Raw genomic sequence first — 15,109 nt, 5'->3', positions numbered from 1 at the left:
GCTCAATGCAAGCACGATAATGAAATAATGTTCTATTGAACATAACGAAAGTTTCGTTTTTATCAAAAGAAAAAGGAGCATGTCGCATGCACTTTGACATATATAAAGGGCACAAAACAAGGCAGCTATATTAGTTGCATGTTGCTTATACATAACTTGAATAAGAATTACACCTCCATTGTTCCCTAACAATCCAATAGCCTGATATATTTATCATATAAATTCTTTTTTTCCTCCCTTACTCTATCGTTTCCTATCTGTATATTTATTATAAACTGCTCAGTTATTTGTTAATTTGCAGTTATAAATGCAATATTATCAGTGTCAGCATGAATAATGCAAGAATATCTGAATAATCTTTAATAATATGAATATCTATTCTTGAATCAATTATTGAATCAATTAAAAAGTGTTTTAAAACTCCTCATCCGAGACACAATAACTCCTACATGTTACCTTGAATGCATGAATAAGAACTCCCTGTATTATCAATAAGAACTTCCTGAATGCTACAATTAGTTTACCTGTGTTTGAAAAATTAGAATACCACTTTACCTCCTCGTGTTTTTGGTTACAATTCGAATACGAGAGAGATTCAATCGGAGCAAATCCATGGCGGTGCTTCAAGATTTTGGAACAAATGGTTTTGGAGAGAGAGAATCAGTGTTTTAGAGAGAGATGAGAGGAAGAAGGGGGAGAATCAGATTTTGGAACACGATTTCCTTCCTTTTTTTTTTATATATTTTTTAATTATTTGTTGTTTTTTTCATTTATTTAATTCTTTAATTTATATGTGGTTTTTTTTTAATTAAAAAAATGCACACGTGGCGGCTTTGAAGTGCCACGTTAGTGTGGACCGAGTCAAAATTGGTTTAGGGGGCAAAAACTGCCAAAAATTCAATACATAGGAGTTGTTTTGTATTTTAATTAGTTAGGGGGCCAAAACTGTCAAAGATCCAATACGTTCAATTAAGCCTATAATTTTTATATGGTATCTATATTGTGTGTACACAAACACACATTGTATTTTTATAGATACAATGTATGTATATAAATTTCTTATTTTGTAAAAAAGGATTTTTTTGCTATTTTGTTAATAAGTTGAACAAATATTTATAAATAATATTATTTTTATATGGTATCTATATTGTGTGTACACAAATATGCATTGTATTTTTATAGATACAATGTATGCATATAGATTTCTTCTTTTTTGAAAGAGAACAACATCACACTATATATGTCCCATATAAATAAGCTGCGATGCTCCTCTATAGACACACCAAGCTTACCACAGTAACAACACCCTCAAAAAAAGAAGAAAACCCTTCTTGCCATTTATATCAATGGGCAACGAAACACAAACCAAAACCGGGTTCAAGTTAGTTGGGTTCAAAAAATTCATCCGAACCAACCCAAAAACAGACCGTTTCAAAGTAAAACGCTTCCACCACGTGGAATTCTGGTGCACCGACGCAACCAACACCGCACTTCGTTTCTCTCAAGGACTTGGTATGCCAATCGTCGCTAAATCCGACCTGTCCACCGGAAACCTAATTCACGCTTCCTATCTCCTCCGCTCTGGCGACCTCAATTTCCTCTTCTCCGCCCCATATTCCCCTTCCATTTCTCTCTCCTCGCCTTCCTCAACCGCCTCCATTCCCACCTTCTCTGCCTCCACTTGCTTCTCCTTCTGCGCTTCACACGGCCTTGCCGTTCGCGCCATCGCTATTGAAGTCGACGACGCAGAACTCGCCTTCACTGTCAGCGTAAACCACGGCGCACTTCCATCATCTCCTCCCATCGTTCTCGAAAACGGCGTCAAACTTGCTGAAGTTCATCTCTTCGGCGTCGACGTCGTTCTACGCTACGTCAGTTACAACAATCCAAACCTGCTGTTCCTCCCTGGTTTCGAATCCCTTTTAAATGAATCATCTAACTCATCACTAGATTTCGGAATCCGGAGACTAGACCATGCCAACGCAAACGTTCCAGAGCTTGCATCGGCGGTGAAGTACATCAAACAATTCACCGGTTTTCACGAGTTTGCTGAGTTTACAACAGAAGACGTTGGAACGAGTGAGAGTGGTTTGAACAATGTAGTACTAGCGAGCAATGATGAAACTGTGTTGCTTCCGATATGCGAACCCATTTACGGAACAAAGCGCAAGAGTCCGATAGAAACATATTTGGAACACAATGAAGGTGCCGGGTTTCAGCATTTGGCTTTGGCGTCTGAAGATATATTCAGGACATTAAGAGAAATGAGGAAGAAAAGTGGTGTTGGTGGTTTTGAGTTTATGGCTCCTCCTCCAGTGACTTATTATCGGAATTTGAAGAATCGTGTCGTTGATGTTTTGAGTGATGAACAGATTAAGGAGTGTGAAGAGCTTGGAATTTTGGTTGATAGAGATGATCAGGGTACTATTCTTCAGATTTTCACTAAGCCTGTTGGAGATAGGTATGAAATGCACTCTTTGAATCATATCAATATAATACTCATTTTATTGCCTTGATTTCATTATTATCAATTTGTTTTATATATTGGGCTTGGAATTCTTATTTTTGCACCCTATTTGTTTCTTAAATTGTCAATTTGACAGTGTGTTTAGTATTTGCCTTGTAAACTTAACTTTTGTAAAATATGCAGGCCAACTGTATTGATAGAGATAATTCAACGAGTTGGATGCATGCTCAAGGACGAGGAAGAGAAGGAGTACCAAAGGGGAGGATGTGGGGGCTTTGGGAAAGGCAATTTCTCAGAGCTTTTCAAATCCATTGAAGAATATGAGAAGACTTTAGAAACCAGAAGAACTGCATAATTTATGTTGTCATCTTTTGTGCTGCTCCTGCTTTTCCAACAAATCATTTAATTGGTGCTTGCAATGTTCATCTTCATTGGTCTTTTCATCCTTTCTAGAGCCATAATAATAATAATAATAATAAATGTTTTAAATAACATCTACTAATGTTGTTTTCATTTTTTTTCTTCTTCGTATCACATGATTGGGTTGACATACACTTTGTGTGAATTTATTGGGTTAGATCTATGTCCCCCAATTTTTGTTTTTGTATTTCCTTTTTACTTTTTTTAAAATAATATATATGAGCACCTTGAAATCCACATTATATGCCAACTTAGTTGAAATGACTTATATATTTTTTTGTCAGTGTGCTCTTGATTTATCAAAAAAAATTGTAAAAACAATAGTAATTACAAATAAATTTATTACTACGTACCTTCAATTTTCTTAGAGCATCTACAATGCTAGAACAAGATTTGTGTTCTTCAAGCATTGGGTGGGTCCATCATTGCCACATGTGGATTCAAGAACAACCATGTAGTTTTACTCCAATGCAAAAATACAATATTTGTTCTTAATTTATTTTAAGTGGGTCCCACTCAGTTTCCCTTTCCCAGCCCACTACGCCCCACTCCCCCAGAGAGAACGGTTCTGCAACATGGCTTCTCTGTCATTCCACTCCAATGGGATAGAACATAAAACCAAGTTCTTATGTCCTCAAGAATAGATCATAGAACATCATTGGAGATGCTCTTAATTCCCATTTTTTTCTTCCAAAAAATCCTATAATTAGAGACGAATGTGTACTATACATCAAATAATTCCATGACATTTTACATATTTGGCATGACCAACTCGAATGTGTAAAATGCATTTTCAATTTTTTTGCACATATGGATTAGCTAACCAGGTGTAAAATGTTCACCTTGATTTTTTATTTTTTTTTCAGAACTTTTTACACCTTCAAATTGACCAAAATGTTTGAAATGCAATTTTCAAACTTTTTTACACCTCACAATTGGTCAATTAAGAGTTGTAAAAAAATCTCAAGATGATATTTTTTCTATTTGTTTATGTAAAATGCATTCTCTAATACCCCGTTTTCCCAACTTAAAAATTTCACATAAAAATCAGAGTAATTCAACATAAACGGAATGTCACACTTCTTTTCATAAAATCATAGACGGAATAAATTCACTATTTATTGTCCAACTTAAACATCATATCATTTATTACTTCGCAGCGGAAATCATTTCAACGTTTAAAACAACCTTGACACAAAGGCCTCAATGTAAAATCTCATAAAATTATTCCAACAACATGTTTATAAAACTTCATAAAATAATACGTAAGGAACATAAAGCAACAGCAAAATTCTCATCCCGTTACGTATCAGAGCGACCCTAAGACCACGATACGTGTGAGAGTCAACTCACTTCAACGGCTAATCTTGATTACCTGCAAGTTACCCAATTGTGAGGGCAACATTTCCAAGCAGAAGGGGTGAGATTTCACATTCAATAATAATAAGCATATAATTCATCAAAAACATTTAACAACTTAAACTTCATCAATTAATAACATTAACTCTTCTTATAATACTTCATTAATAACTCAACCAACTTCTAATCATCATTAACTTCATATTCATCACATTATATACAACATCATATAATACATAATAATTAGATCATAAACATCGTCATATAACGACATAATCATCACATCATAAACATCATCTTATAACAACATAAACAACACATCATAAACATCATCATATACAACATAAACAACACATCATAAACATCATCTTATAACAACATAAACAACACATCATAAACATCATCTCATAACGACATAAACAACAATGATTAATAAATATTAATACTTCACTTAGTTCTTTATTAACAACTCATTGACAAATGACAACTTAACGACAACGCGACTTCTACAACTTAAACTCAATATATGCAACTTCAACTTCTTAATCATGCATGTGGTACCAACCAGAGCATCAAGCCCTCAACATAAAGAGCATAAATACACTCACATGACATCAAGCCCTCAACATAAGAGCAAAAACTCACAGAGCATCAAGCCATCAACGTATAGAGGAAAAGCTCAAAGAGCATCAAGCCCTCAACTTCAAATGAATATGCATGGAATCAACAACTTACAACTTAGACAACTTCCAACAACTCATATGACTCCAATATCTTGGAACAACAACTTACAACTTGACAACTTTGACCAACATATGCAACTTAATGATTTAATAATCAATAACAGCACAGACAGCAACATACAACAACTTGAATCATAGCAACATTAATAATAACCACTTGGATGGTATAACAACATTATTTCTATATCATACAATATTCACCTAATATATGTATCTCAAATTATTCAACAACAACATTCACATAATATATGTATTTCAAATTATCCAACAAAGATATTCACGTCAAACCAATTAGATCCATCACAACATAGGTTAAATACTCTTAAACCCCCTTAATTAAACTCCTAGTACTTCTAGTTTTGAGGTTTGGAATTATTCCCTAAGTTTTGGACTGACTTAGAAACGGTTATGCAGAATTTTCATAAAATTTCACTAATACCTCCTTGGAGTATTTTCATCATATCTCAAAAACCAAAAATCATTTTCAAGTCAAACCAAAGCCATTGGAAAGTTAACAAAATTATCTAAAACTTTCATGTTTACACTAAAGGCCAATTCAAAAATTCAACGTGTGAAAAAGACGCAAGAACATAAAACAGTGTATGCTGTCACTGTGCAATTTCGCTAATGGCGAAAAGTTAGCTAATAGCGAAATTGTTACAGAGTGATTCGCCAATAGCGAACTTCTAGCGAGTTTTTCCCCTACTGTTACGATTTCTGCACATTTTTCACCCAAAAAAACCCAAATTTCATCTACCCAAATCCCAAATATGATAGGAAACTTAACCTATGATTATTTTACAACCTGAACACCAATTATTACCTTAATTCATCAGATTACCTACTCTTTCAACAATCAAATTGCAATTCAAAAACCCTAACTTCTTTTTAAAACTCTAACTTCTTTAACATCTTAATTTCAACAATCAATTCTACAATTAAAACAACCAATTACAATTTCTAAACCTAATTCCCAAATTTCTAAAACTAAAATCTACCACCTGTTAAATCCAGTTTCAGAATCATACAACTTAGAATTAGAGAAAGTTAGTCCCACCCTTACCTTAGATTGATCGACGAAGGACTCTACCGCTTTCTCTCCTCCGACTCTTCTCTTCTCCTGGTTTTCTCTCTTTTTCTCCAAAAACAGGTTTCATGTAATCCTTATTTTCCAATTCTAACTCTCCCTTTTATATAAATCCTTAACTTACTTATTTTTATCTTATTTCCAAATCTTCTCCTCACACCTCAATATTCTATTTTAATATATATATATATATATATATATATATATATATATATATATATAATATTTCTATAACAAATATATCTCTACCCCAAATAATAAATATATCTCTATAACAAATATATTTTTACAGCAGATAACATATATATTTTTACACCAAATAACAAATATATTTCTACACCAAATAACAAATATATTTCTACACCATATAACATATATATTTCTACACCAACTAACATATATATATTATACTAATAAATACCAACGTATAACATAACAAAATATCACTCATCAGAATAAATCGACTAAATTATAAAAAGATATCTAAACTCAATAAAATAAATAAATTATAAAATAGGGCGTTACACATCCCACCGAGATGTTTTGTTGCGAGCGAATCCACCGAGCATTTCCAGTGAGCTACAAAAAGTTGATAATGACTCATCCGAGGGTGTAAAAGTCATGAAAATTATAAATTATACATATGGATCGACTAAAGTGTGTATAATGTTCTGAAACGTTTTGAAGTCTAATATTTGATGTTAGATTTAGGATAGTCGTCCCCGTGTGGATTTTGTAATTCCAAAAGTGGTAAAATTGAGAATTTGGATGATTTTTGAGAATGTAGAGGGCGGACAGAGAAATTTCCATAAAAATAAGATGTTGTAGTGAAATATAGAGTGTAGGAGATAATCTAAATTTATGAAGTTCGAGTTAAATCATAACCTCTTAAATTAATATAGTGTGATATGAGTGGTATATACTTTTTTTTTTGAACAAGTCAAAATGGAATATATTAGATCAAAAAGAGTGATTCATCTCGTACAATGTGTGCAAAAGAGAACCACCCTAAGGTTTATACAAAGTCAAGAAACTAGTGCCTCAACATGGTACACCTCAAAGAAACAGAAGAAACAACTAAAATTACAGTAAAATGCACTACAAGGTAAATGCCGCCTCCACCAGTCATGATAGTCGAAGTTAAAGGTAGTCAGACACGCCTTTAACCACTGGAAAGATAGCAGTTTTACCTTATCAGTCAGTTGTTGAACATCTAATGCCTTTTGATTAAACACTCGATTGTTTCTTTCCTTCCAAATGACCCAGACACACACAAATCATATTAGTTTCATGAAATTGTGCATAAATCGTGGTAGCCCGACTAGGTGACCAAACTGGAGAAGATGATCACAGACCACATTTGAAGCAACAAAGTTAATGCCTAACCATCGTGATACACAAGACCACAAGCTGCCAAAAGTAGTGCAGCCCAGAAATAAATGACAAGCGATTTCCTCATAACTGCATCCTCCAACACATCTAATGTTAGGGTAATTTTCACATGTTCGTATAAAAATCATTTGTTGGGAGATGTCAATTACTTAAATAAATATTATTTTGGGTCTGATTCTCATTGGTTCGTATGAAAAGCATTTGTTGGAAGATGTCAACCTTTTAAATAAATTTTAGTTGTTGGATTAGTCTCTTCCTTAACACAGAGGATACATTTGGTTTAAAAAAAAACTCGTAAAATAATATATTTATTTTTTGAGAGGATATTTTTTGTTTTGACATAAGTTTTTGAGAGGATATTATTATCGTAAAATAATATATTAATACTTTTGTACAAAAAAAAAATAAGAGACGCGTCGTAATCGTAAGTATAGATCTAATGCTATTCACACTGATACAAAAATATATCTAAGGCCATTCACATGTTATTTTTTTATTTTTGTTTTTATTTTTTGTCAAGATGTGTTATTCACATGTTATTTTTTTTTTTGAATAATATTCACATGTTATTTTATTTAGTAGGAATATGATTTTATTTTTGACAAAAACAATAGTATTATGTTGTTATCATCATTATTATTTATTTTGTGAAAAACATTTTATTTTTTGGTCAAGTAATTTTTTTTTATTATTTATTGAATATACATATTTTTTGAATAGACACTCGTTAATATTTTTCATCGAACAATTCATACTAAATTAATCTCAAATCGATTAATTAAACAGCAAAATCACATGTTGAATTGACCTAGCCCAACTAACAGATCAACAAGAAAGAAGATGGGATGCAAATGGGTCCATTATTTTAAGGCTTAGATGCTCTTTTGGTCATTTAAGCATTTAATTGGTATCGTTTTGGTTCCTTAAGTAAAAAAAAGATTGTTTAAGTGCTTTAAGTTTTTTTTAGTATCGTTTTGGTCCCTTCTGTTAAATTTCCGTTAGGTTTAATAAAAAACGTTATGTGTGGACACGTGTCACCTTGTCATTGGCTCTGAGATTTTTTTTTTTTACAATTTTTTTTTTATAAAAAAAATTAATATATAAAAAACGTTAATAATATTTGTTTTTTAAATATATATTTTTAAGGTAATACGTGTCACTTTGTAATTGACTTTTGATTTTTTTAAAAAATATATATATTATTTTTTTTAAATTTTTTTTAAAAAAATCTCAGAGCCAATGACAAGGTGACACGTGTCCAGGAGTTAATTTTTTTTTTAAACCCTAACAGAAACCTAACAAAAGGGACCAAAACGATATTAAAAAAAAAACTTAAAGTACTTAAACAATCTTTTTTTTAGTTAAGAGACCAAAGCGATATCAATTAAATACTTAAGGGACCAAAAGAACATTTAAGCCTTATTTTAATTTCTTTTTATGAGAAAATGGGACCATGTGTTAATCATAATAATAGTTTTATTTTGACTCAACTAATCTTAATAATAATAGTAGTTGTAGGAGGCAAATAATATCAAGATTCAAGAGTAGTAATAGCTTATCATTTCCCCCTTCTGTTTTACCCTTGATATCTTATTGATTTTTTTTTTTTTTTACCAAATAGAGGTTAATTGCAATTATTCACATCACATTTGGTTGGTCAAACGGGTCATTAAGAAAAAGTGAATAAAGAAAATTAAATCTAAATTTGAAAGTATTTTTTAGGACCTTTTCTGAAATTTGGATAAGTTTTATTTTTTTTTTCTTTTCAAATTTGGATAATTTTTTTATTCACCATACTAACATTATTTTTACAACAAAAACCTAATACTACATATTCTTAATATATTACAATTTCTTTCTTTTAACACTTTTTTATCAAGTAAAATAAAAATCATTGTGTAAAATACTTTTATACATAACTTGAATAAAATTAAGTTCTATATATATACAATGAAGTAAAAAAAGAAAATTTTAATACATGCTGACTTCTTTTTACTTGTAACGTCTATGTTTATTCATTTAAGGAAATTGCTCTATGAAATTATCAGAAAATGGATAACGATGAACTAATATGATATGTGTAGCCACGTTAAGTAAGCATATCTTTTTTTGATTAAGTTAAGTAACCATATCTAAGTGTGTGTGTGTGTGTGTGTATATAAATTGTATTAATATTTTTTTGTACTTTTCTTATAAGCAATAGCTGTAAGACCAAACCATATAATAAGCATATCATATGATATTACATGTCACACACTCTCTCTCTCTCTCTCTCTCTCTCTCTCTCTCTCTCTCTCTCTCTCTCTCTGGTCGTCTTCATAATTTGTGTTAACAAATTATCATAGATAGAAGAAAATTCCAAGGTAGCTAGGAATCAAGCATGAGTAGTTTGAGGAATGAGAATGAAGAAGGAAGGGATCTTAAGAAGCCATTTCTACACACAGGAAGTTGGTTCAAAATCAATGAAAGAAAACAATCAAGTTTGTTTGGGTCAACTCAAGCCATTCGTGACTCTTCCATCTCTGTCATTGCTTGTGTTCTCATTGTTGCTTTGGGTCCTATTCAGTTTGGTTTTACAGTATGTATCAAATATATCTTTTTTTCATTACTATATGTATGTATGTATGAATTACTATGATCATTTATTGCAGGCAGGTTATACTTCACCTACACAATCAGCTATCATCACTGATCTTGGCCTCTCAGTTTCTGAGGTATGACAATTATATATGATGATCATAAATGAGAAAAGTGATGATTTTGTTGACATTGTCAAAGATGATTTCATTAAAATTATATACTTTTTTGCACTAAGGTTTGACTTTATGAGACAAAAAGTAGATTTAACATGGATTGGAATTTTTACACTAAGTTTTACATTATATAAACTAATTCAACTAATGTTCTCACAATTACATGTCTAGTTGATATGATTCCATTTCCTTGATTTTCAATATTTTTTTTCCATAGCCTCATTTGTTTTTATTGGCTAGTTCTCTTTGTTTGGTTCTTTGTCCAATGTGGGTGCTATGGTTGGAGCAATAGCCAGTGGTCAAATTGCTGAGTATATGGGGCGCAAAGGGGTAACCCCTTTTCTTCTTTTCTTGTATTACATTGTATATGTAAATATGTATTTTTCCTTTACTTAGATTTTTTAAGGCTAAGACTGATTACCAAATTCATTGTTATCTAAAATTGCAGTCTTTGATGATTGCATCCATTCCCAATATTATTGGTTGGTTGATGATCTCATTTGCAAATGTAAGTTTGAATCATTTTGATTTTTTCTCAATTTCCTTAAGTTCTTATTTTCCTGAGTTTGGTATTCATAACATGTTTTGCATTTGTACACGGAGATGTCAACTCAGTAGTAAGTGTTTGACCTTATAACCTCAAGGGACCGAGTTCAAATCCCTATGGTGATAAAACGACTATTAGTGTTACTTCAATTAATAACATAACAATATTTGCATCTTTCAGGATTCTTCTTTTCTCTATATGGGAAGGTTGTTGGAAGGATTTGGCGTCGGAATAATATCTTACACGGTAATTTCCAATCGTTTTCACTTTTGCTAGTGTGTGATCAATTTATATGAGTAGACAATAATTGAGTTTTCGAATTAATTCATACAGGTGCCAGTGTATATAGCTGAGATATCACCTCAAAACTTGAGGGGAAGTCTGGTTTCGGTTAACCAGGTTGGTAAATACCATCAATTAGAGTTAAATTTCTATTTTGGTGCTACATTTGAATAAATTATCACTTCCTAGATTAGTGAGCTTTATTTAAAATTTTTGTTTTCTGCATAGCTTTCTGTCACCCTTGGAATTATGCTGGCTTATCTGCTAGGACTTTTTGTTGAATGGAGATTCCTTGCAATTTTAGGTAATAGAACTATACAATAAGATTGCATTATGTTATTTCAGCATTACTACATAAAGTTTACTAAATGATATGTGAGAAAAGTTAAATTAAGCCACTTTGTGTCCTACTCATGCAGGAATTATACCCTGCACATTATTAATACCTGGTTTATTCTTCATTCCTGAGTCTCCAAGATGGCTAGTAAGCTTTGTGAATCAGTATTCTCAATTGTTATTGAAGATTAAATGTAATGTGATAAAAATTTAACTTCATTTTATGAATACAGGCAAAAATGGGCATGACAGAAGAATTTGAAAATTCCTTGCAAGTGCTCAGAGGTTTTGAAACTGATATTTCGGTTGAAGTTAATGAAATTAAGGTGACAATTTCACATTCATTTTTGCATTGCATGTCCTTTGATGTAGTCATATTTCATAATATATAAATTTTTATTACCATTCAATGTGTATCAACGAGAGTCATTTCATTCAGACCGCTGTTGCATCGGCAAATAGAAGAACTACCGTTCGATTTTCAGAACTCAAGCAAAGAAGATATTGGCTTCCATTAATGGTATATTACTTTTATAGAAGCATTAGTCTCAATCCATATATCTTATAAAGTTGGATTTTATAAAAATGACCATAAGAGCCTAACTAGCTTATACTAACTCGGACTTGTCTACTCTGTAGATCGGAATTGGCCTGCTTGTTTTGCAACAGCTTTCTGGGATAAATGGTGTTCTTTTTTATTCCAGTACCATCTTTCAAAATGCTGGTACGTTATACTGATTTGTTATAATTATTCTCAAGTCATGTGATAGGAGCAATATTAGATAAAAGTCCTTATAAATGTTCACTGATTTGAATAAGCCCAATTTGGATTAGCTTCTAGTGAGAGCTTCTCAATTAAAATCACTTTTAGGTTCTTAACTCATAAAAGTCATTATAAGCTTATAATTTTTTTTATGGATAAACTAAATGAGAGAGCTTCTGAAAAAGTTTAGATTCATAAACAAATTAAAACTTGTACTGCAAGCTATTGATTAAGAAACTCATAGTCATTAACTTCTAATGTTTTTTTTCTTCTTTTTCAAAAAGGGCTTGTTAATAAGTTTATATGAACTCAATATACAATTTATTTTCTGTCATAAACCATATGTTAGAATTAGAGGATAGATGAATCAAAATTTACTAAAAACAGATTGATGAAACCAACAATTGCATGGTATTATAACTTTAACTATCTGAAATATAGGACCAATTATGATTTATTCTTATAAATTTATTACTTATGAAACAGGAATTAGTTCGAGTGACGTAGCTACATTTGGAGTTGGTGCTGTTCAGGTTCTTGCCACCACTTTAACTTTGTGGTTGGCAGACAAATCCGGTCGTCGGCTCCTACTTATTGTGAGTCTTAAACTTTTTCTATCATATTTAATTTCACATTACTATTTGTTCGGAAGAGATTAATCAAAATCTCCTATTGCAGGTTTCTTCATCAGCAATGACTTTAAGTCTTTTGGTTGTGTCGATCTCATTCTACTTGAAGGTATCACAGGATTGTATATCAGCAAATTCTTTATGTTTTCGGTTTTTTAGATGGATAATATATTGTGTTGAATTTGTTCTCAGGATTATTATATATCAGCAGATTCTTCTTTATATGGGATATTGAGCCTCTTATCGGTGGCCGGAGTTGTGGTATGTACATATACAAATGCAAATTTATTACACAAATGATGTTTTTGGTAGCAAACATATATCTAATAATTATAAACTTCCAATTTCTTTCAGGTCATGGTTATTGCATTCTCTTTGGGAATGGGAGCTATGCCATGGATTATAATGTCTGAGGTACCGTATATGCTTCGATAATGATATGCACGACAATATATTTTTTAAGAACCCCTCTTGTATATTATAATGTGCCAAGATATTGAAGTGTAATCGGACATCTATATAAAATTTAGATTTGTTTATAATGTCGGTGTCCGGTTATTAAACTCAAACGCTTCTCAAATGGAGCATAGATAGCTTGTGTTTCAAGTATGACAGCTGATGTGTTGAATATATTGCAAAACAGATTCTTCCGATTAACATCAAAGGCCTTGCCGGAAGTTTTGCAACACTTGCCAATTGGTTCTTTTCGTGGTTGATTACATTGACAGCAAATTTGCTCTTGGATTGGAGTTCTGGAGGTTTGTGTGCATTGTCCGAGTTATATTTTTCTCGAAATATCTTTGTTATTTGTTGCTAACCAGAAGCTTCTTTTGTTCTTATCAGGAACCTTCACTATATATACAGTTGTATGTGCTTTCACAGTAGGATTTGTTGCTATTTGGGTCCCTGAGACAAAGGGAAAAACTCTTGAAGAAATCCAACAATTTTTCAGATGAAGTTTCCTTTCTAGCAGCACTTCAACTAGTGCTTGCTCTTGTATGCACCTTGAAAATTTTTCCTCATTGATTCAATTCCTTTTTATGTTCTTTTGGCTTGTTAAATATGAAAACCAAATAAGTATAGTTGTTATATATCTTACTTTTTTGTCATGATTAATGGAAGAGTGCGGTTATTATGAATTTCAATTAGAGTAGTAGTGGTTATTATGAATTTTAAAAGGTTAAAAAGGTAATAATTTTTTAAGAAAAAAGTCATGAAAAGTTAGTTAAATAATATTCAATTATTATGATGACCAAATTTATGGCTGAAACTCTAAAGTTTGTTTATGTTCTGATTTTATTTATTTCTACGTTTCTTGTCATAATAGTATATGATTCAAAAACTTTTTATTTTAGCCTTCCTTGTAAAATCGATAAAGATTGTCCAAGAAATCCACCACTTAATATTAGGTGTCGTAAAAGTTTTTGTGTACAAATCTAAGAGAGTACATCAATGTCTTAGAAGGATGAGTTCTTGCGCTATCATGTAACCTTTCTTTTAATTATTTCTATTAATTGATTATACATTTTTTTTTGAAGGAATTATTTGATTATACATAAAACATTTCCTTTAATTATTTCTATTGTTTGATTATACATTTGATAGAGATTGAAAGACCGATGAAACCTATAGTAAATTCAATCATAAAAATAAATATGAAAGAGAAATTAAATCCAAGGATAGTTCAGATATTTCAATTGGGAACTTTATTTTTTTGGTGTTGGTGTGTCACGAACATTAATTTATACTTAGAACACACAATTATGTGTTTTTTTCGAATAAAAGTTGAACACACAATTATCAATATGTCGTGATTTGATTTTCAGTAATTAATTTATTCTTACTGTTTTGTCAATTTTTTTTTATTCTTACTGTAAATAAAAAAGCGTAATTTATACTTGGATTTTCGATAATATGCTTTGCATAGTTGATGACATCACTTTTATTTTTGAAGGAAGTTAACGACATCACTTATCAACTTACATTTTTTTAACAAGCCAAAATGAAATATATATCAACTTACGTCCATATTTTTTTTTTTAACAAGCCAAAATAGAATATATATTACCACAAACAAGGAGTCCCAATAATACAAGATGTGCTAAAGAAACTATTAAGATACACAAAATCAGGTCAAATATATGTTGAAAAAGGCTCTGATCGACGTTGATGATTGATAAAAGACTCTTTCTAGTCTCACCCCATATAATTCTAGTTACACCTAAATTTATTTAAAATCTTACAATAATACCAAAATTGCCCTCTTCATGTAAATTTCTAAAAACCATTCTTTCATTATCATTTTGAACCCTCACCCCTTTTTCACCCACA

At 31.3% G+C, this 15,109-nt stretch overlaps 2 protein-coding genes across 2 annotated transcripts; both read left to right on the top strand.

Moving 5' to 3' along the window:
- Positions 1–1,121: 1,121 nt before the first annotated feature.
- LOC25482149 (4-hydroxyphenylpyruvate dioxygenase) lies at positions 1,122–3,141 on the top strand. The gene is made up of 2 exons (XM_013610661.3): positions 1,122–2,461; positions 2,651–3,141. Exons 1-2 carry the CDS (start codon positions 1,347–1,349, stop codon positions 2,820–2,822), a joined length of 1,287 nt encoding a protein of 428 aa, XP_013466115.1. The 5' UTR covers positions 1,122–1,346; the 3' UTR covers positions 2,823–3,141.
- Positions 3,142–9,681: 6,540 nt separating this feature from the next.
- LOC25482148 (sugar transporter ERD6-like 6) lies at positions 9,682–13,923 on the top strand. The gene is made up of 17 exons (XM_013610659.3): positions 9,682–10,046; positions 10,120–10,182; positions 10,462–10,551; positions 10,670–10,729; positions 10,949–11,014; positions 11,102–11,167; positions 11,279–11,354; positions 11,470–11,534; positions 11,620–11,712; positions 11,826–11,906; positions 12,026–12,110; positions 12,636–12,745; positions 12,828–12,887; positions 12,971–13,039; positions 13,133–13,192; positions 13,422–13,536; positions 13,622–13,923. The coding sequence occupies exons 1-17, from the start codon at positions 9,849–9,851 to the stop codon at positions 13,732–13,734; spliced, it is 1,470 nt and encodes a 489-aa protein (XP_013466113.1). The 5' UTR covers positions 9,682–9,848; the 3' UTR covers positions 13,735–13,923.
- The last annotated feature ends 1,186 nt before the right edge of the window (positions 13,924–15,109 follow it).

The sequence above is a fragment of the Medicago truncatula genome, chromosome 1, assembly GCF_003473485.1.
Source record: "Medicago truncatula cultivar Jemalong A17 chromosome 1, MtrunA17r5.0-ANR, whole genome shotgun sequence".
NCBI classification, from domain to species: Eukaryota; Viridiplantae; Streptophyta; class Magnoliopsida; order Fabales; family Fabaceae; genus Medicago; species Medicago truncatula.
This window is presented reverse-complemented; position numbering and strand designations above follow the sequence as displayed.

Excerpts from the sequence above, each read along its gene's own strand:
- LOC25482149 (XM_013610661.3), top strand. The coding sequence starts at position 1,347 with ATGGGCAACGAAACACAAACCAAAACCGGGTTCAAGTTAGTTGGGTTC. Across the intron at positions 2,462-2,650 it reads ACTAAGCCTGTTGGAGATAG|GCCAACTGTATTGATAGAGA; the intron begins GTATGAAATGCA and ends TAAAATATGCAG.
- LOC25482148 (XM_013610659.3), top strand. The coding sequence starts at position 9,849 with ATGAGTAGTTTGAGGAATGAGAATGAAGAAGGAAGGGATCTTAAGAAG. Across the intron at positions 12,111-12,635 it reads TACCATCTTTCAAAATGCTG|GAATTAGTTCGAGTGACGTA; the intron begins GTACGTTATACT and ends CTTATGAAACAG. Across the intron at positions 13,193-13,421 it reads CATGGATTATAATGTCTGAG|ATTCTTCCGATTAACATCAA; the intron begins GTACCGTATATG and ends ATTGCAAAACAG.